The sequence below is a fragment of the Gracilinanus agilis genome, chromosome X (assembly GCF_016433145.1).
Source record: "Gracilinanus agilis isolate LMUSP501 chromosome X, AgileGrace, whole genome shotgun sequence".
NCBI lineage: Eukaryota > Metazoa > Chordata > Mammalia > Didelphimorphia > Didelphidae > Gracilinanus > Gracilinanus agilis.
The window spans coordinates 13,992,522-14,013,745 of record NC_058136.1 but is presented as its reverse complement, the minus strand read 5'-3'; the positions used below and the strand labels follow the sequence as shown (position 1 = coordinate 14,013,745).

At 39.4% G+C, this 21,224-nt stretch overlaps 1 protein-coding gene across 1 annotated transcript in view; it reads left to right on the top strand.

Annotated features, from left to right (window-relative positions):
- Positions 1-21,224, top strand: part of FSIP2 (fibrous sheath interacting protein 2) — a 43,988-nt gene that overhangs the window by 16,597 nt on the left and 6,167 nt on the right. The window contains 1 exon segment of the mRNA XM_044682682.1: positions 11,937-20,587. Within this exon segment, the coding sequence (XP_044538617.1) occupies positions 11,937-20,587 (8,651 nt within the window).

Here is a 21,224-nt window from a genome sequence, read left to right as displayed (position 1 = left end):
AGGATTGTGATCAGATAAAGGATTTTCAGAGTTCAAGAACACTTAGGGTGATGGTTCTAGTCTAGCTTTCCAAACTTAATGTTACCTCCCCTTCACACAGTCCACAATCTAGCCCAATAAACCTATCCTGCAGTTTCCCAAACTCAGAACTTTATCTTTCACCTCAAGACCCTTATATAGGCTATTCCCCATTCCTAAAATGCACTCCCTCAACACCTCCATCTCTTAGAATCAATCTCTAGCGTCTTTAAGGGTTCAGCTCAAATGTCATCTCCTGAGGGAAGCTTTTCTCAATCCCTTTATTTGTTAGTACTCCCTTCCTACTCCTCCAATTACTAGGTATATATTTTTATCTGTTTAAATGTTGTATTCTCCCTCCCATCCTTCAGTAGACTCCTTCTGTCCAGGTACTATTTTTCATTTGGTCTTTGTATTGGTGCCCAGGTGATTCTTATAATGATTTAGTTTGGTGTTACTTATCCTGTCTAATTCACTGTTGTACTTTTCTGGTTTTAATGAGTTCAAAATCACTTTGATGATTATTGTTGGGATTTAAGATTTGGTGATGCCATGCCCATTTTTCTACTTTTCTTCATTGCTTCCCTTAATCTAGACTTTTTTTTTCCTTCCAATGAATTTTATTATCATTTTGATCATCTTTGACAAAATTGGTAATTTGTTTGGTTTAGCACTAAATTTGTAAAATAATTTAGGTAGTGCCATTTTTTATTATATAAAAAAACTTGTATCTCTCCATTTATCTTTCTTTATGCCTATACTAAGTGTTTTAGAGTTGTATTTATATATAAGTCCCAAGCGTCTTGGTAAGTTAACACTCAGATAGAGTACAAATTTTGTAGATATTGTGAATGGATTTGTTTTCTAGCATTTTCTCCTAATTTTTGTTAGTACTATGAAGCAATGCTGATGATTTTTACTGATTTATTTTGTGACCTACTTCACTGAGGCTATTAATCATTTTGATTTGTTTCTTCACTGATTCTCTGGGGTTATCTAAGTAAAATATTATGTCATCTGTAAAGGATAATTTTGCCTCCTTTTTGCTGACATTTATACTTTTTGTTTTTCCCTCTTGTCATATAACTATAGCTAGCCTTTCTAGAACAATGCCAAAAAGAAAAAGGAGTCAGGACAACCTTGCATTTATCAAGAAAAGCTTTAAGAGCTTACTCATTGCAAATAATACTAGTCCACGGTTTAAAATATAAGCTTTTGGTAATTTTAAAATATTTTTTCTGGATTATATATGCATTATCACAAACATATTTCCATATTATTCATTTTGTAAGTGAATAATCTTATAAAACCAAAACCCCAAATCATATAACCAAATATACAAGTGATAAATCATGTCTTCGTTTGCATTTATACTCTGAGTCTAGAAGTTCTTTCTCTAGGGGTGGAAAGCATTCTTTTTCATAAGTCCCTCAGAATTGTCCTGGATCACTCACTATATTGCTGTTAGTAGCAAAGTCTATCATATTTGATCATTCCGCAATATTTCAGTTACTGTGTATGAAGTTCTCCTGATTCTGCTTATTTCACTGTGCATGAGTTCATGGAGGTCTCTCCAGTTCTCTCTGAAATCATCCTGTTCATCATTCCTTATAGCACAGTAGTATTCCATCACCATCATATACCACATTTTGTTCAGCCATTCCCCAATTAAGGAACATTCTTTTAGTTCCCAATTCTTTGCCACCACAAAAAAGTACATGTATTAATATTTTTGTACAAACAAGTCCTTTCCAAATTTTTTTATCTCTTTGGGATACAGACCTAGTAGAAGTATTACAGGCATGCATTCTTTTATAGCCCTTTGGTCATAATTCCAAATTGCCTTCCAGAACGGTTGAATCAATTCACAAATCCATCAGCAATGTATTAGTGTCCCAATTTTGCCATATCCCCTCCAGCATTTATTATTTTTGGACATTTTTTCAGATGAGTATTAATAGCTTCGATTTCTTTATCTGAAAACTGCCTGTTCATGTTCTTTGACCATTTATCATTTGGGGAATGACTTGAATTCTTATAAATTTGGCTTAGTTCTTTATATAGTTGAGAAATGAGATCTTTATCAGAGAAATTCATTATAAATTTTTTTGCAGTTTGTTTCTTCCCTTCTAATCTTGGTTGCATTGGTTTTGTTTATACAAAAATGTTTTAATTTAATATAATTGAAATTATTCATTTTACATCTTGTAATATTCTCTATCTCTTGTTTGTTAATAAATTCTTCCCTTCTCCATAGATCAGACAGGCAAACTATTCTTTATTCCCCTAATTTTCTTATAATATCACTCCTTATGTTTAGATCATGAACCCATTTTGACCTTATCTTGATATAGGCTGTGAGATATTGATCTAGACCTAATTTCTCTCATACTGTTTTCCAATTTTCCCAGCAGTTTTTGTCAAATAGTGAGTTCTTGTCCCAAAAGCTGGGATCTTTGGTTTTATCAAACACTAGATTTCTGAGGTCACTCAATCCTAGTCTATTCCATTGATTCACCCTTCTATTTCTTAGCCAGTACCAGATTGTTTCAACAACTTCTAGTGCAGTTTAAGATTTGGTACTGCTAAGCCACCATCCTTCACACTTTTTTTTTTCAGTAATTCCCTTGATATTCTTGACTGCTTGTTCTTCCATATTAATTTTGTTATTATTTTTTCTAGTTTTATGAAACAGTTTTTTGGAGGTTTGATAGGTATGTCACTGAATAAGTAAATTAAGTAGGATGGTCACTTTTTATTATTATTAGCTTGGCCTACCCATGAGCAATTAATGTTTTTCCAATTGTTTAGATCTAATTTTAATTGTGTGCGAAGTGCTTTGAAATTGTGTTCATGTAGTTCCTGCATTTGTCTTGGAAGATAGATTCCCAAATATTTTATACTGTCTAGAGCAGTGATGGGCAAACTACGGCCCGCGGGCCAGATGTGCCCCCCTGAAATGTTCTATCTGGCCACTCGACATTATTCCTAATCTGACGAATACAATGAGTGGGATCCAATACAATAAATCTTCGAAAGAGTTGCCTTAGAAACAGACTGACAGAGGAGCATTTCCTTCCCTTTGGCCCCCTCTTTAAAAAGTTTGCCCATCACTGGTCTAGGGTGATTTTAAATGGAGTTTCTCTTTCTAACTCTTGCAGCTGAGTTTTGTTGGAAATATATAAAAATGCTGATGATTTGTATCCTGCAGTTTTGCTAAAGTTATTATTTCAATTAGTTTTTTAGTTGATTTTCTAGGATTCTTTAAGTATACCATCATGTTATCTGCAAAAAGTGATAGTTTACCTCATTGCCTACTTTAATTCCATCAATCTCTTTTTCTTCTCTAATTGCTAAAGCTAGCATTTCTAGTACAATGTTAAATAATAGTGATGATAGTGGACATCCCTGCTTCACTCCTGATCTTTTTGGGAAGGCTTCTAACTTGTCCCCATTGCAGACAATACTTGCTGATGGTTTTAAATAAATAATACTTATTATTTTAAGAAAAGGACCTTTTATTCCTATGCTTTCTAGTGTTTTCAAAAGGAATGGGTGTATGGGGGCAGCTGAGTGGCTCAGTGGATTGAGAGCCAGGCCCAGAGACAGGAGGTCCTGGGTTCAAGTCTGGCCTCAGACATTTCCCAGCTGTGTGACCCTGGGCAAGCCACTTAACCCCCACTGCCCACCCTTACCAGTCTTCTGCCTCAGAACCAATACCCAGTGTTGATTCTAACATGGAAGGTAAGGGTTATATTATATAAAAAAGGAATGTGTTGTATTTTGTCAAAGGTGTTTCCTGCATTTATTGAGAGAATCATGATTTCTGTTAGTTTGACTTGAAAATTTTGGTGATATTTTATTTTAAGGAAGGCCCATACCTGTATGTGCTGTTTCGAAATTTTCTCCTCAATACCTCTCACATGCATCTATCTCCCTCACACCATTCACACAAGCACTACCCTAATTACATCATCAGAAAAATTTTTCTAGCCTATGGGTTGGTCATCCTGCCTCAAGTTTCTCCAGCAGTCAAAGTTATTTTCTTAAAGCACAGATCAGACCATGTCACTCCCCTACTCAATGAACTCTGTTGGTTCCCTATTTCCTCTAGGGCCAAATAGAAAAGCCTTTAGCATTTAAAGCTCTTCATAACCTGGCCCTTCCTTTATTTTCAGAGTTCTTGTATAATTATACTCTCTAGGTGCTCTATAATCTATTCATACTAGCTTATTGGCTATTCTTCCATCTCCTGGCCATGTACTTTTGAACTGGCTCTCTCCCTTGCCTGGAATGCTTTCCCTCTAGTTACCACCTCTTGGAATCCCTGCTTCCTTTAGGACTTGGCTCAAGTGCCACCTCCACCTCTTGGTCTTTCCTGGTCCCTCTAGCCATGCTTTCCCCTCTAAGGCTCCCTTCCATGTATTCTGTATTTTTCTCCAATATACCAATTTATCTATAAATTGCCACCTTCTTTAGAACATAAGATCTTTGAGGGCAGGGACCATTTTTACATTTTCTTTGTATCTCCAACACTTAGCACAAGGCCTCGCACATACTAACTCTTAATATGGTTTTATGTTTTTAGCAATATGTTTTCCTTTAAAGACTGCTTTAATTATATCCAAAAAAATTCGTATATGTTGCCTCACTGTTGTAATCCTCTTCAATGGTTATTTATGATTTTTTTAACATTTAATAAAATTTATTTTTTAGAAAAGTTAACATGGTTACATAATTAATGCTCTTACTTTCCCCTTTACCCCCCGATCCCCCCCATAGCCAATGTGCATTTCTCCTGGTTTTAACATGTGTCATTGATCAAGACCTATTTCCAAATTATTGATAGTTGCATTGGTGTGGTCGTTTCGAGTCTACATCCCCAATCATGTCCACCTCAGCCCATGTGTTCAAGTAGTTTTTCTTCTGTGTTTCCACTCCTGTAGTTCTTCCTCTGAATGTGGGTAGCATCTTTACCATAAGTTCCTCAGAACTGTGCTGGGTCATTGCATTGCTGCCAGTACAGAAGTCCATTACATTCTATTTTACCACAGTGTATCGGTCTCTGTGTACAATGTTCTTCTGGCTCTGCTCCTTTCACTCTGCATCAATTCCTGGAGGTCTTTCCAGTTCACATGGAATTCCTCCAGTTTATTATTCCTTTGAGCACAATAGTATTCCATCACCAGCATATACCACAATTTCTTCAGCCATTCCCCAATGGAAGGGCATACTCTCATTTTCCAGTTTTTTGCCACCACAAAAAGTGCAGCTATAAATATATTCGTAGAAGTCTGTTTATTTATGATCTCTTTGGGGTACAAACCCAACAATGCTATGGCTGGATCAAAGGGCAGGCATTCTTTTATAGCCCTTTGAGCATAGTTCCAAATTGCCAGCCAGAATGGTTGGATCAGTTCACAACTCCACCAGCAATGCATCAATGTCCCAATTTTGCCACATCACCTCCAACATTCATTACTCTCCCCTTCTATCATTTTAGCCAATCTACTAGGTGTGAGGTGATACCTCAGAGTTGTTTTGACTTGCATTTCTCAAATTATTAGAGATTTAGAACACTTTCTCATGTGCTTATTGATACTTTTGATTTCTTTATCTGAAAATTGCCCATTCATGTCCCTTGCCCATTTATCATTTGGGGAATGGCTTGCTTTTTTATACAATTGATTTAACTCCTTGTATATTTGAGTAATTAGACCCATGTCAGAGTTTTTTGTTATAAAGATTTTTTCCCAATTTGTTGTTTCCCTTCTGATTTTGGCAGCATTGTTTTTGTTTGTACAAAAGCTTTTTAGTTTGATATAATCAAAATCATTTATTTTACATTTTGTAATTTTCTCTAACTCTTGCTTGGTTTTAAAATCTTTCCTTTCCCAGAGATCTGACAAGTATACTATTCTGTGTTCGCTTAACTTATTTATAGTTTCCCTCTTTATATTCAAGTCATGTTATTTATGATTTTCAATCATTTAATTATATATGATTTTTCATCTACCTGTTATTCAAAATATTGGCCCTTACTCTCCACTTAGATCCTTCTCTTTTGCTTATGCCCCCTGTAACAATTACTATTTTATCGTGTTGTGATCTATAATGTATTTAGAGTGTTACCCTTTCCCGTTTATTTATCATTTCCTTGAATCATAGTGCATGATCAATTGCAAGCATACTAAATGATGATGTGAAGCATTATTATTTAATATTCCCCTCTAAAAGACAACAAGAGTCTTTCAAATCTGTTTCTTGATAAATCTGTTCAACTGTTTCCCCCCTTTGTTTTTCTTCCTGATAGTTAGGCAGCTCTGAAAAAGGAACAATTATCTCATAGTTGTGTTACTAGTTTGGAGGTTTTTTTTTCATTTCAGTCATTCTTTCCTTTAAGTATTTATGTGCTATACTACTTGTTGCTTTTTTTGTTCCAGTCCTTCATTTTTACTTGGTCTTAATGTTTTCAAGGTATTTCTTATATGCAACATACTGTTGAGTTTTGCATCCTTCCATTCTTCAAGTTTACAAAGAAGTTTAAGCCAGTCACATTTAGGATTATACGTGGTAGATTTTTGTTTTCTGTCCATTTATTCTTTCATGCTGATTTCCCCCACTCTTTCTGTACCTCTTTTAAGTTCACATTTAAGCTCTGAGATTAGTTTTGCTTAAACCAAATTAATTCCAGTCTTCTCCCGTTACTCTTACCTATCTCAAAGTCTCCAAATTTACTTTCTTTATAGTCTCTCCTTTAAAAAAATTTCACTTTACATCACTTTTTGTAGTACAATGTTACTGCATCAAATTTTATGCTGTAGGAGAACTAGGTGGCTCAGTGGATAGAGAGCCGGACCTGGAGATAAGAGGTCCTGGGTTCAAATTGGGACTTAGTCACTTCCTAGCTGTGTGACCCTGGGCAAGTCACTTAACACTAATTGCCTAGCCCTTACCATCCTGCCTTAGAACTAATACTAGAATCAATACTGGTTCTAAGACAGAAGGTAAAGGATTTGAAAGAATTTATACTTGTATAAATATACTGTAACTTGTTCAGCTATTCCCAAATTGATGAGCACTTTTCAATTTCCAGTTCTTCGCCACCTCAAAAAGAGCTGTGAATATTTTTGCATATTTATATTTAGAGTTTGTCTTGCTTAGGAATAATCTTGGTTCCTTAATCTTTGGGTAGGTAGTTGTTTTCAATCCTGTTTGACTGTAACCCCTTTTGTGGCTTTGTTGGCAAAGCTACTAGAGTGGTTTGCCATTTCTCTCTCCAGCTCATTTTACAGATGAAGAAACTGAGGCAATCAGGGTGAAGTGAATTGCCCAGGGTCACACAGTAAGTGTCTGAAGCTAGATTTAAATTGTTCCTCCTGACTCCATGCCCAGCGCTCTATCCATTGTATCACAGAGCTGCCCCTATACCTTAATCTACCTTCCTTTTAATTGTCTTCTTCTTCCCTCCTGTTTCTTTGTTGAGTGAAAGGTATTTCTCTACGTGTGTGTAGTGTGTGTGCATGTGTGGTCTTTCATCCTTTGACCAGCTCAGATGAGTGAGGTTCAAGTGTCATCTGCTCTTCCCGCTCCTTTTCCCTTATTTGTACAGGCCTCAACTTGAGCACCTTTATGATATAATTCCCTAACCTTCCTGTGCCTTTCCTCCTCTACTGTATTTCGTTTGCCCTCTCTTTTCAACTTTCTATGATAATCAAGACATAACAAAACCACTCCTAAGCCTCCTGTCTAAATTTGACTCCCTCTGTGATCCCTGATGATGTAGCAATGCTAACTATCCGGGCACATGTATCATCTCCATAATATAAACAATTTATCCTTCTTTAGTCCCCTCTGATTGTTCGTATTTGCCTTTTTATATCGAAATCCAAGCTCTTGACTTTGGGGCTATTACATGTGTGATGCTGTGATTCCTGAGTCCTTTAATTCTTTCTGGATGATTTTGCAATAGTTTTTCTTTCACCTGAAAGCTTCAGGTTTGGTTTATACTGTTGTGGGGTGTTTTCCTTTTGAGCTTCTTTCAGGAGATGACCAACAGATGCTTTCTATTTCCACTTTGTCCTCTGGTTCTTTATTTTTTTAAATCCTCACCGTCTGTCTTAGAATCAATACTACATATTGGATCCAAGGCAGAAGAGCAATAACAGCTAGGATAATGATGGCAGACCTTTTAGAGAGCAAGTGCCCAAACTGTAACCCGCAAATTGCATGTGAGCCCCCCACCTTACCTGAGACAGGAGAGGGAGGGAGCACTTCCATTGGGCTGCTGGGCAGAGGGGCAGGTGATGTCCTCAGGTACACATGGAGAATAGGAAGGAAGCAGCCTCCTCTGGTATGCATGCCGTAGGTTTGCCAACATGGGGCTAGGCAATGGGAGTTAAGTGACTTGCCCAGGGTAACATAGCTAGGAAGTGTCTGACGACAGATTTGAACCCTGCATCTCCTGGCTCTAGGCCCAACTCTCAATCCACTGAGTCTCCTCACTAACCCCTTGCTCTCTGGTTCTAAGAGATCGGGGCAGTTTTCTTTTAAGATTGCTTGAAATATTATATACATAGGTCATTTAGGGGGGTCATGGTTTGTTTGCATGATTCCTAAATTTTTTTTCTCCTCAATTTGTTTTTTCAGGTGAGTTGTTTTTGCTATGCAATACCTTATATTTTCTTCTATTTTTTCCGTCTTTCTACTTTATTTCCTTAGCTTATTCTAAATTTCAGGGAGGTTTTTCTTAGGTAAGATTTTGTGCCTCAAGTGCCAAGCTGTTAACTCCCTTTCCAATTCTTCTTCCTTACCAATTTCTAAATTTTTCTTCTTGTATTCTCATTCTAGTCATAAAAAATGTTACATTATTTTTTTAAACTCTTTTTATTCTAGTTGAATTTGTGCCCAGACTGTGTTTTTCTCTGAACCGTTTCTTGTCAATATTTTGGAGCCATTCCTTCCTTTTAGATTTGTGGGATTCTTCTTTATTTCTTTCTTCTTTCAGGCTACTTCTAGGCTGGTCCTGCAATTGTTTCCTTGGGGTATAGAGTATTGTGTTATTCCAGGATCTATAGACAGCTAAAGCCAGGGACTTTCATGCCTTCAGTGCTCCCAAAGTGGTCTGATTCAGGGCACAGTTTTCCCCCCTAGTGTGAGCTCTGCAAATTCCTGCTATGGATTTGAGTCAAAGCAACAGGACTGATCTGAAAATTGCAGTAGACTTCAGCTAGGCTCAACCACTATCAAGCAGCTGGAAAGCTCTGCTGGTTCAGTGACAAAACGGGGCTCCCCTTTGGTCTGAGATTCCTGTCCTGGTTATTTCACAGATGCCTTCAGACTTGAATGGAGGCTAGCAGTAATATTTGACTGTGCCCCGGGGCCTGAGCCCCAGGCTGCTGCTTGTTTCGGATTTTGCTCTCTTGGTCCACAGCCTAGGGCCTCTTACCCTTCCTCCTCCTAGAATACCATCCCTAGGCCATGTCCCCTCTTCAGTCTACCCTAGATATATGACCCTGAATTGGGAAGTGGGTAACAAAGTTGCCAGACTGTTCCTGCACTGTACGCAAGTTTACGCCCCAGGACCTTTTAGCCCTGGTGCATAATGGCCTCTCCCTGGGCTCTGCATCACACTCCTGTTCAGACCCTGTCCCCAGTGTCTTTCAGCCTTCTCCCAGGCTGACCTAGGATAGAAAAATGGCTCATTATGATTTTTTTCCCTTCGATTTTCCAATCAGGATTCTGTCTGATACATTTTCTATTTATTTGGATTTTTTGGTGAGGTTGAGAGGAAGCTTGCTATACTTCTTCCCGCTACTCCATCATCTTGGCTCAGCCACTTCTTACCTTTCTTTCTTTTTTTATTTTTAAAATCAGCCAAGTTCTGCCATTTCACACTCCTACCCCATCCCACTTCCAATTGAGAACACAAGAAAAGCAAAACCAATTAAAAGCATGTATGGCATATCAAAACAAATTTCCAAATTGGCCCATGTAAAAAAAAATTGCTACACTGGGTCTTTCACCTCTCTTCTAGAAGGTAGGTGGGATGTTTCATTATCAGTCCTCTGGAATTCTTGTCTGTCATCGTACTGATAAGAATTCATCTAACACTACTCCATAAGTTTATATGTCATAACTTGTTCATCCATTCCCCAACCTATGGGTACTACTTCAGCTTCCTATTCTTTGCCTCCTTAAATATTTTTGTGTATCCTTAGAGTTCATTTTACTTAGGGTTAATCCTTAATCATCTCTCCTCCTAATTCTCTCTTCTCCTCTTTTCCTATAATTCAATTTTTAACATCAAATTCTCTTCTTCCCTTCCCCCACCCACTGAGAAGAAAAATAAAAACTTAATAAATATGTATTGACATGTATAGCAACGCTGCCCCCCCCATTAGCCATGTTCCAAGGGAAAGAATCAAGAAAAAAGGAAGAAATAGAATAAAATATGCTTCAATCTGCACTCAAGTCCATTGGTTCTCTTTCTGGGGGTATGTTTGTGAGTTCTTTGGAATTGTGGTTGGTCATTATATTGACCATTACTTGATAATCTTTTACATTGTTGCTGTTACTGTATAGATTATTCTGGTTCTGCTAACTCGCTTTACATCAGTTCATAGTAGTCTTCCTAGGTTTCCTGAACACCATTCCCTTCCTAACTTCTTACAGCATAATAGTATTCCATCACATTCATATACCATAACTTCTTCAACCATTCTCCAATTGATGAATATCATCTCAGTTTCTAATTCTTTCTAATTCTTAGCTGCTGTGAATATTTCTGTTCTATGGGCCCTTTTCCTCTTTCTTTGATATCTTTAGGGAATGGATCTAGGATTGGGGGATCAAAATTATACATATCACATGCACACTTTAATAGCTTTTTTTGTTTCCCTCCAATTTCCTTATTGAGTGAAAGGTATTTCTATGACCAAATGTTTGCATCTGTGTATTCTTCCTTCTTTTGACCAGTTGAGATAAGAAGGTTCAAGTGTCAGCCATTCTTCTCTACCCCCTGCTTCTTCTTTAGAGTGACATTGACTCATGGCTCCTGATTATGTGAAATGATTTCCCTAACCCTCATAGGGTCTGCGATCATCGCCATTGTCATCATGATGCATTTACTTAGTACTTACTATTTACTAGGCACTGTGCTGAGCAATAAGGACATAAAGATCCTAAGATGTCAAAGGCCCTCCTTGCCAGCTCTAAATTCGATGGTCTTGTTATGTCTATATTAGACCTTACCACTCACATTCTATAGATGATAAAAAAAAAACTGGAGACACTAAGCAGTTATATTCCACTATTTAACTGGAGAGCACAGAATATCACATCTGGAAGGTGAACCAGATCTGGGTTCAAATCCTGCCTCTGATATTTACTATTTGGGCAATTTGCTTACTCTCTCTGGGCCTGAGTTTCCTCCTCTGTAAACTGAAGGGAATAGACTTAGGTGGCTCCTTCCAGCTCTAGAGCAAGTATCCATTGTGTAACCCTGGGACAGTCCCTTCGCTGCCCCCAGGGCCGCAGATTCCTTCTTTGTAAAATGAAGAAGCCTCTTGGCCTCTGAGGTCCCTGTGGACTCTAGATGCTCTGATCTATGACATCTCCTCTAGTCCTGACATCTTCAGGACAGCTAGCTAGTTGCCCATCGCTAATCATAAACAGTAGAGAAATGCTTATCTCTTTGGGCCTTTTTGATTACTCTCTCAGCTAAAAGATAAGAAGGCACGAAAATAGCGGAGCAGGAGGTAAGAAGAGAAATGGAAAATGGAAAGGAATCCCTTCATCTCTTTGCTAACATTTTGGTTTTTTAAAAGAATATGTACCATAGGAAAGTGTTCACATGTTTAAAAAATGACCAATATTTGGAATGTCATACAATTCTGGCTACGTGTTAAAAATCACAGTGCTTTCTGTTTAAGGTCCCCGTGACATTTCTTCATCACCGAGGCAAAAACTAGATTTAAAGAGGCCTTTAAGAAATGAGCATAGTGAAGCTTCTCTGAATGAGTTTTGTGACTACCTCACCGACTCTGTGATTTCCTGCATAACTGCGCGCATTTCCGATGGCACTGAAGATGGCAAAGCAAAGATGAAAGCTCTCGAAAACAGAATTTCAGCATTTGACAAATTCATTTCAATCACTTCTGAAGCATTTGGAGCCCAAGGACCCAAGAGTCACTCCATTCCTATTAGTGACATTGCTTTCAGTGTTTCGGAAATAATCATTCGAATCCTAGCAAATAGTAACATTTTAAAGGCGGATCCGATGGATTTTGTCATTTCCCCACAAACAAGATACATTTATTCTCCAAATATTAATAACATTAAGAGCATTAATGATATCTTTCAAGATCTGCTAATAGGAGTGATTCATGTGCTGACAAAAGAAATAGGCATCAATAACTACGGTGACACTAAAGGGAAGCCGATTCCCGTGGTTAAAAGTCGGAGTGCTCCCCTTTGCCAGAAAGGCAGCCCCATAGAAAGGGAGGCAAGCTGGAACTCACCAGTTACTAACAGAACAGATCAACTCGTCCAGAAAGATAAAAGCAACAACGTGGCAACTAAATTAGACAGTCTAATCGGGAGCCTAAAAAGTAGTGAATCGAAAGACATGGTGAATAAAGTTTTTAATATCGTCTTAGATTTGTTTTTGCCAGATGAATGCCAAAGTGGGGCTTTGGACTCTGTCAAAACATCAACAAGACAATTTTTTGACTCTTCAGAGAAGCAGCCTAATAACCTCGGCTTATCCCCCAAATCTGTTTTCCTCCTTAATGTTGTGTGTGAGAAACTTATAAGGACCCTTTTGGAAAAATGTACCACAGAAACAATGGCAGGCAGCGCTCTTTCTGAGGAGCTGTCTAATACGGAACGGCAGCTTTTTAATGTAATCCAGAGTGTGGAGGAGGAGGAATTTAGTGGCAGAGAGGGGAAAATGACCGCAGAGCAAGCCGAGCCCTTTCAAACAGAGGACGATGTGTCAGACTTTGTGTTAGAACAGCTGGCTGAAACTGAACAAGAGTTGATTTCCTCAGAGTCAATGCTCAGCGTCATCTCCCATGGCTTGGTAAAGTCCCTGATGGAAAAGCTATCGAGCAGCATACAGGGAGGGACCCCCAAAGCCCAATATGCCAATAAGCTTTCAAAGTACAATGCGAGAGATAGACTGTCCAACGCCAGAGGAGCCCGACCGGTAAAAAGCCTTACACGGTCCAAGGAAAAATTAACATCCGGGACCCTCAACAATCTCCGAATTATTGGCTCCAAAATCAAACCACCCTTTAAGCAGTTTTCAGATACACCCTCCCTTTCTACTTCCTCCCTGAAGAAACTGGACAGGAAAGAATTAAAAAGCAGAACGGTTCCCAAAATGCTGCAGTCAGGCCAACTCAGTACAGGTGTGTACTCAGCCACGTTTCTAGAGGACATTATTTCGGACCTGTTTTTTTACATTTATACTGCGTTGTGTGACCGAGATGAAGATATCCCAGAGGAACAGCTTGGTGATATGAATACATTATTTGTCAACTCCGTGGTGAATGCATTCAATAAGGCTCAAGTCACCGTGCTCCGGAATGCCGAAGAAAGGTTGTGTTTCCCACCTGTACAGAAGGAAGCCGTGAACAAAATTGTTGACTCTGTTTATAATGAAGTTTTGCAGGAATACGAATCCAAAATGGCCGATGTCAGCGACGGAACTGATGACCTCAACGTACTAGCTGAGCGGACGACTGATGCTGTGTTGACTGAGATTTTAGACTACCAACTCCCATCGTGCTTTGTGGAAAGACTCACTCCTGAATCGTACTTCCCCCTCAAAGTTGAAAACGTCCTTCAGAAGTTCCAAGAAAACCTAAAGGAGTTCAGTTCCCAACTTCAGCCTTTGGCAGGCTACACTACCATGCTACCTCACTCATTTCTAGAGGATGTCATTAGAAGGCTGTTATCACAGATCATCCCTCCATCCTCTAATGACGGTTGGTCTATGGAAAAGAAATATTTAATGAGCTCAGATTTTAATGAAATGTCTGCTTGCATAATAAACAAGGTTATGTCAGCCATTTCTAAACACAAGATTTGGCTCACCAAATATGATCATCAATATTTATATTCAGAAAGAAATCTCCAAACAATGGTTGACTCAGTTTACGATAACATTTTGAAAGTCTCAGGATCACACACATCAGTACAGAAAAGTGTAACAAGCCGAAGTCCCATCATCGTGGACAGAATAGCCAGCTTCATTATTCAAGAGATTACTGAAAGTCACCTTCAACCCTTTTTATTTGGGGACAGCGCCCCTCAATCAACAGCCGCCGATGAAGTGGCCAACATGGTCAAGAATGTGCTCAATGAAGTGACGGGGCTGCACAAATCACCTACAGCATCGGCCTCCCTAAGCATGGGGGTTTACCCTGCTGAATTTGTGGAAGAAATTGTTGCCAGACTCTTATCAAAGATCTTTAGCCCCAAAGTGAAGACGGGGGAAGAACTAAACAACGTTACGCACAAAATTGTTGATTCCATAAATGCTCACTTTGATCGAGCCAAAGTCCGAGTGGTACGCCATGATGAGGCGCAGCCTTTTCCGCCTCTTAATATTGATATTGTGGATGAACTGGTGGACTCTGTCTACTCCAATGTCCTGAAACAGCATGGCCTAGAGCCTGAAGTAGAGCGAGAAGAATCAATGAAGACTGACGGCTTTGTTGAAAATCTGACCAGTTTAATTGTAGCGGCAATTTCTGATTATCTTCTTCATCCCCTTTTTTCGGGAGAACTCTCTGCTTCTTCCTATTCTTCTCTAACAGCAGAGAACATTGTGCAAGAAGTCCTAAATGGGATGAACAAAACCAGCAAGCAAAGCCAGAGCCTGTCTCCCTATAATACCTTATTACCTTACACTTTCCTAGAAGACATGATACGGGTGCTTCTGTCTCGAATTTTTCCTTCAGCACCGGGGATGGCTCCCTATAAAGAAGATGTAGGAGATGTGTCTGGAGTGAACTTCAATGAAATTGCTTCAAAGCTAATCAGTGATATCCGGAGGAAAATTTCAAAACATGAAATTCGATTTTCCAAAGATGATGAAGAGCCACAATATGTGTATTCAGAAGACGATGTACAAAATCTTGTCGACTCGGTTTTCAAGAACATCTTGCAGAACTCTGGCTCTCAAGAAGCAATCGAGCTGGACATAACGAGCAGTAATAATACTTTCATTGACCAAGTAGCTGGTTTTATCATCAAAAACATTTGTCAGCAACACCTTCAGCCATTTGTGTCCGGAAAAGCAATCCCTCCACCCCAGGCATACCACGTCGGTGGGCGAAGGCAGCTGTTACAGTTTTATGCTGGCGTTTACTCTTCAACGTTTCTGGAGGAAGTCATCTCTGGAGTTTTATCCAAAATCTTTTACAAGGTACTGGGTGTTGCATATGCCAAAATAGGAAGAGAACATGAAATCGAACTGGAGGAGACAGCTATTCAGCTCATATACGCCATAACAGAGGAGTTTAGAAAAGCACAAGTTAGCATTCTGGAAAATGCCGAAGAGGAACTGGGTTTGCCACATGTAGACAGGGACATCATCGTTAAGATAATCGACACAGTTTACAACAAAGTGTGGCAAGAATATGACTCAGACCTAACCCCTGATAAGGACTTCTTAAATGACACAAAGAGCCTGGCGGAAAGGACAACCAAAATCATTCTCGCAGAAATATTTGATTTTCAGCTCCAACCAGATCTGGTGGCAAGGCTACCATTCAAGTCCCTGTCAAATCTCAGTGCTGACGTTTTGATCAAGAAAATTCAATTTGAAATGACCCGAATCAAGCCTCGGAGACAGACTTCAACAATATACACGACCATGTTATCGCATACTCATTTGGAAAAGATAGTCACCCAGCTTTTAGCGCAGATGTCTCCCGACTCTGGCGCAGAAGACGCAATTACTTCAAAGCCGGATTTAAGTAAAGCGGTTGTGAAGTTGATCAATGAAATCATGGCCATCATTTCCAAACATGCTATCTGGATTACAAAGCATGGCAATGAGAAGCAAAGCATGATTTCGGAAGCAGATATTGAGAATATGGTGGAATCCATTTATGCTGATATTCTACATTCGAATCTATACCAGTCGATTTCAAAAGATAAAACCGACATAAGTAATATACCAGTTTCCAAAATAGCAAGTTTCATTATCAAGGAAATTTTTAACCATCACCTTCAGACATTTCTATCTCAAGATCAACCCTTTCCTCAGTTTACACCCAATTTACCTAGGCTACAAACTTCCAAAGACACAGAAATCGAACCAAAAGAAATGGCTCTCATTGTTAACTCAGCTATATTTTTGGAGGAAGTCATTTCTGAGCTTTTGTGCAAAATCCTTTATGCTGTCTCACATAGCTTCTCCTCACCTGAGGAGGATCCAATTAAGTCAAAAGCCAAAGTCACCGACATTGTTACAAAATTAGTCAAGTCGATTGTGAACGAGTTTGCGGCATCTCAAATTTTGGTTGCAGAAAATTTTGACGAAAATCTGTGTTTTTCTGAAGGCTATAAAGAAATGGTTAGTAAAATAGTCAACTTGATTTATAAAAAATTAATAGATGATTACAAATCTATGGCTGTCATGTATATGGAGATAGAACAAGATACCCATAACTTTGGAAGGAAAATATACAATTTACTTTTGGGAGAAATTTATGAATATCAAGTGCAAGCATTGATTTCTGGATCATTATCTTCGACTATCTATTCTTCACTCAGAACGGAGAACATTATTCGAAACGTACTAAACGTTATTAGTAAGGAAAGCCATTATTTGCCATCCTTCGTTACCGTGTTACCTCGTTCTCTTTTGGAAGATATGGTTTCTAAACTTTTAGGTCATATTTTTCCTCTATCTGAAGCTCAGGTCAAAAGGAAGAGGCAAGAAGAGCCACCGGATGATGATTTTATGAGTGCAGCTTCAAAACTGACCGAAGCTATCATAGCCGAAATTTCTGAACATGAAATTCGACTGACCGCTGCAGAGGAGAATGCCTCAAGTATGAATCTGGAAACCATCGAAAGCATAGTCGACTCGATTTGCAGAAACATTCTGAAGAAAGCTGAATTCCAAGCTGAAGTCCAGAAAGAGGAGACTGAAAAGGGAGGCACATTCCTCACCAAAATAGCAGGCTTCATTATGAAGGAAATCGTAGATCATCATCTCCAGCCATTCTTACATGAAGAGGACACTGAGATTGCCGAAGCTTCTGATAAAGAGTCTGTCGTTGAAGTTCCTGAGCAAGAAAAGGAGCAACCGTGCACACCGCAGCCTTCCCTTTATTCAGCCACATTCTTAGAAGATGTTATTTTTGATCTTGTTCGAAAATTGTACCCTGTCCCCAAAACTCCAGAGTACAATGAGGAAGAGGGCATAAAAGAGACCAACCTTGTGGGCATGGCTATCAAGTTAGTAAATTCTCTAATAGGTGAATTTCGGAAAAGTGATATTAAAGTTCTCCCCAATGCAGAAGAATTGTTTTCTTTTCCACCAGTAGATAAAGAAACTGTTCATAAAGTGTCTGACTCTGTGTATGATGAGGTTGCTAAAAAATACAAGCATGAGGATGTTCATCATGATGAGGAAGAGACCAATTTTTATATTGAAATGATAACCAAATTAGCCAAGAAGGCAATCTCGGGTTTCAAAGTTAAGCCCCTTTTTTCTGGAGACTGGTTTTCGCCTCTCTTTTCATTTCTTGAACCAGATAAAATCACCCAAAGGGTCCAATTTCTGCCACCAAAGGTCTCATTTGATAAAGACATAAAGGATGAGCCTATCAAAGATTCTCTACTGCCAGATTCCCTCACACTTATAAATGTAAGTGGAACTATAAAAGATGACACAAATCTGGGCAGAATAATTGGAAAGAGGGCCGAAGAGATGATTGAAACTCTACCTGGCGATGTGGACCAGGATGCAATGTTCATTTCTCTAGCGAGCACTATGAAAACTAAAATGTGTGCCCTGGAATCTTCAGATTGGGATTTCATTGATAAAAGGGAAAGTGAGGAAAAGACAAGTGAGATGCCAATTATAAAAGATGAGGACAAGGACTCAATAAAATTCATTTCTGTGGCCACCAGCACCAAAAGTAGTATCAGGAGTCGCCAGGACCGTTGGAAAATGGATCAAAAGAGTGATGATGGTTCAGCCAAAGAAGACGACGTGGATGAATACGAGGAAGAGTCGATAAAAGTCATTGCATTCATGAAAAGCAGAAAGGAGACTCCAGAACCAGATATCAAAAAAACACCCACTAAGAGTATTACAAAGAAGAAAGAACACCATTTGGCCCCTGAAAAGGATGATGAAGTGCCAATACAAAGTATTTCTCCGGTAAAAAGCAAGAAATCCATAGAACTCCTTTTCCATTTGCCAAAGAGTAAGACTGAACAACAGAAAAAAGACAGTTCAGTTGGGACAGAGGATGACGAAAGGGCAGTTAGGCCCCCTCCTATAGTCTCTAAGGCGCATAGTATGAGGACTTTACATGAACCCAGTGTCACAGCAGCCTTCAAAAGGAAGACAGATAGTGGTGTGCAAACAGATATTGAATATGACCCAGTGATGTATTATGAAAACGTTGAAAATGTGATCGATAATATTTATAGTAACGTTTTAGAAACGTCTACTCAGACGGCCCAAGATGATACCGGGTACGAAACTGTCATTCCTACCAAACCGCCACCTGCTGAGAAGCATGGCCGACCTTCGTCAGTGTCTCCATTGCCCCCAGTTCACAAAGATATTCCTAGCAAAGGCAAAGAAGGGAAGAAGAAACGGCCGAGTGCTGAAGCCAAAACACCATCCTATTCACCCGAATTGAAACCGAGTGCTGAAGCCAAAACACCATCCTATTCACCCGAATTGAGACCAAGTGCTGAAGCCAAAACACCATCCTATTCACCCGAATTGAGAGCGGGTATTTTTTCAGCTCGATTTTTAGAAGATGTTGTCACCGAAATTGTAAACAAGCTGATCTTTTCTTCTTCGCCCGAAACGTGTCCAGAGTGTAAAGCACAGGAGGACGTAAATCAGGCTGAGCTCTACGAAACGGCAATGAAGCTGATCGAATCTCTGTTAAAAGAGTTTTCTGAAGCCCGCATTAAGGTGTTTAGGCCCATTAAGGAGAAGCAACCTTTGGCCGAGGATTCTAAGGAGAAAGGGGCAGGCAAGCAAAAGGGTGTTACCCAGGAAGAACCACCTCGCTACAGAACCCCATCACCCCTTAAAATGCCACCCGATTCCAAAAAAATCTTGGTCGATAGGGCATCGGGTAAAGAAACGCCACCTTATGATGATTTACCACCAGTGGATAAAACGCTGGTCAGTAAGGTCGTACACTCTTCTTTATGTAACGTGCTCCATGACTACAGATCTCAAGATTCGATTTGCAGAGACATCAATGAGAGTGATAAGTTAGCCAAAAGACTGGCTAGCGCTGTCATAGAAGAAATGTTTCAGCATCAGCTCAACCTACTTCTGCAGGATGAATTGCCCACTGAAATGTTCATACCGCTGGAATCTAAAGATGTTGTCAAAAAAGTAGAAAAAGTTGCCCAAAAACACACTAAAGAGTGTCAGACGTCCTCGCCATATACCATCATGTTGCCTCACGAATTTTTGGAAGAAATGATTGCATCTCTTCTGGCCAAAATTTTCCCACAAGGAGCCGAAAAAAAACTAGGGGCAAAAGCACAAGTTGACAGTCTTTTTAACGAACTGAATTTCATTCAAATGAAATTAGTCAGCAGGGTTATGACAGAGATATCAAAAGATGAAGATATGCTAATCCAGTATGTTGAGTGCTTGCATCCCAACGATGATGAAGTAATTCAGGTAGTGGTACAGTCTGTTTATAGTAATCTTTTGCCACAGTTCGGCTCTAGAGAGATCATACAGAACTGTGCAACGAGCGGATGCAGAATGCTTTCTGAAAGCATAGCCGACCTAGTCATCCGAGAGGTTGCTGGCAATCAACTACAGACATATTTTTCTGGAGAGTTAACACCCCATCAGTGTGCGGAAGTTGATAATGTTGTTGAAAACATTCTTAAAGACATCTCCCAGACCCCTAGAGATGTTCCAACTCAAAGAACCTCTGATCACCAATTACCTGTGAACATTCTAGAAGAAATCGCAGTACAGTTTTTAACCAGACTTTTGTCTGTGATCCCCATGATGGATAAGGAAAGAACAAAGTCTGTGGAGGCCGAAATGGGAAAAATTACTAACAAAATAATAACATCACTGAAAGAGTTTATATCCAAAAGTCCAATTCAAATTGTACAGCAGGATAGTGAAACGACCACATTGCCTAAAGAAGAACATGCAGCTATTGAAAAAGTAGTTGATAATGTTTATGAAACTGTTTTAAAACACTCTGGCTCTCACTTATCCATGTATAATGAGTTAGCAGGGAAGAGCAATGTTCTAGCTGACATAATAGCCTTCTTAATAGTCAAGGAAGTTTCCAGTCCTGAATTTCAGGTCTTTGTGCAAAAAGCCCCTCATGAGGAAAAATTCTCTTGGGAGGCAAGAATCCCTCATGAGGAAAAATTTTCTTGGGAGGAAAGAATCCCGCGTGAGGAAAAAACTGCTCGGGAGGGAAAATCCCCTCAGGAAAGAATCCCTTGTGAGGAAAAGTTCTCTCAGAAAAAAATCCCTTCTCAGGAGAAATACTCTCGTGAGGAAAGAATCTTCTCTCGTGAAGAAAGAATTCCTCGAGAGGAAAAATCCTCTCGTGAGAAAAGACTCGCTAGTGAGGAAAGATTCTCTCCTGAAGAAAAATTCTCTCGTGAGGAAAGAATCCCTCGTGAAGAAAGAATCTTCTCACGTGAAGAAAGAATCCCCTCTCGTGAAGAAAGAATCCACTCTCGTGAGGAAAGAATCTTCTCTCGTGAAGAAAGAATCCCCTCTCGTGAAGAAAGAATCCACTCTCGTGAGGAAAGAATCCCCTCTCGTGAAGAAAGAATCCACTCTCGTGAGGAAAGAATCCCCTCTCGTGAAGAAAGAATCCACTCTCGTGAGGAAAGAATCCCCTCTCGTGAAGAAAGAATCCACTCTCGTGAGGAAAGAATCCCCTCTCGTGAAGAAAGAATCCACTCTCGTGAGGAAAGAATCCCCT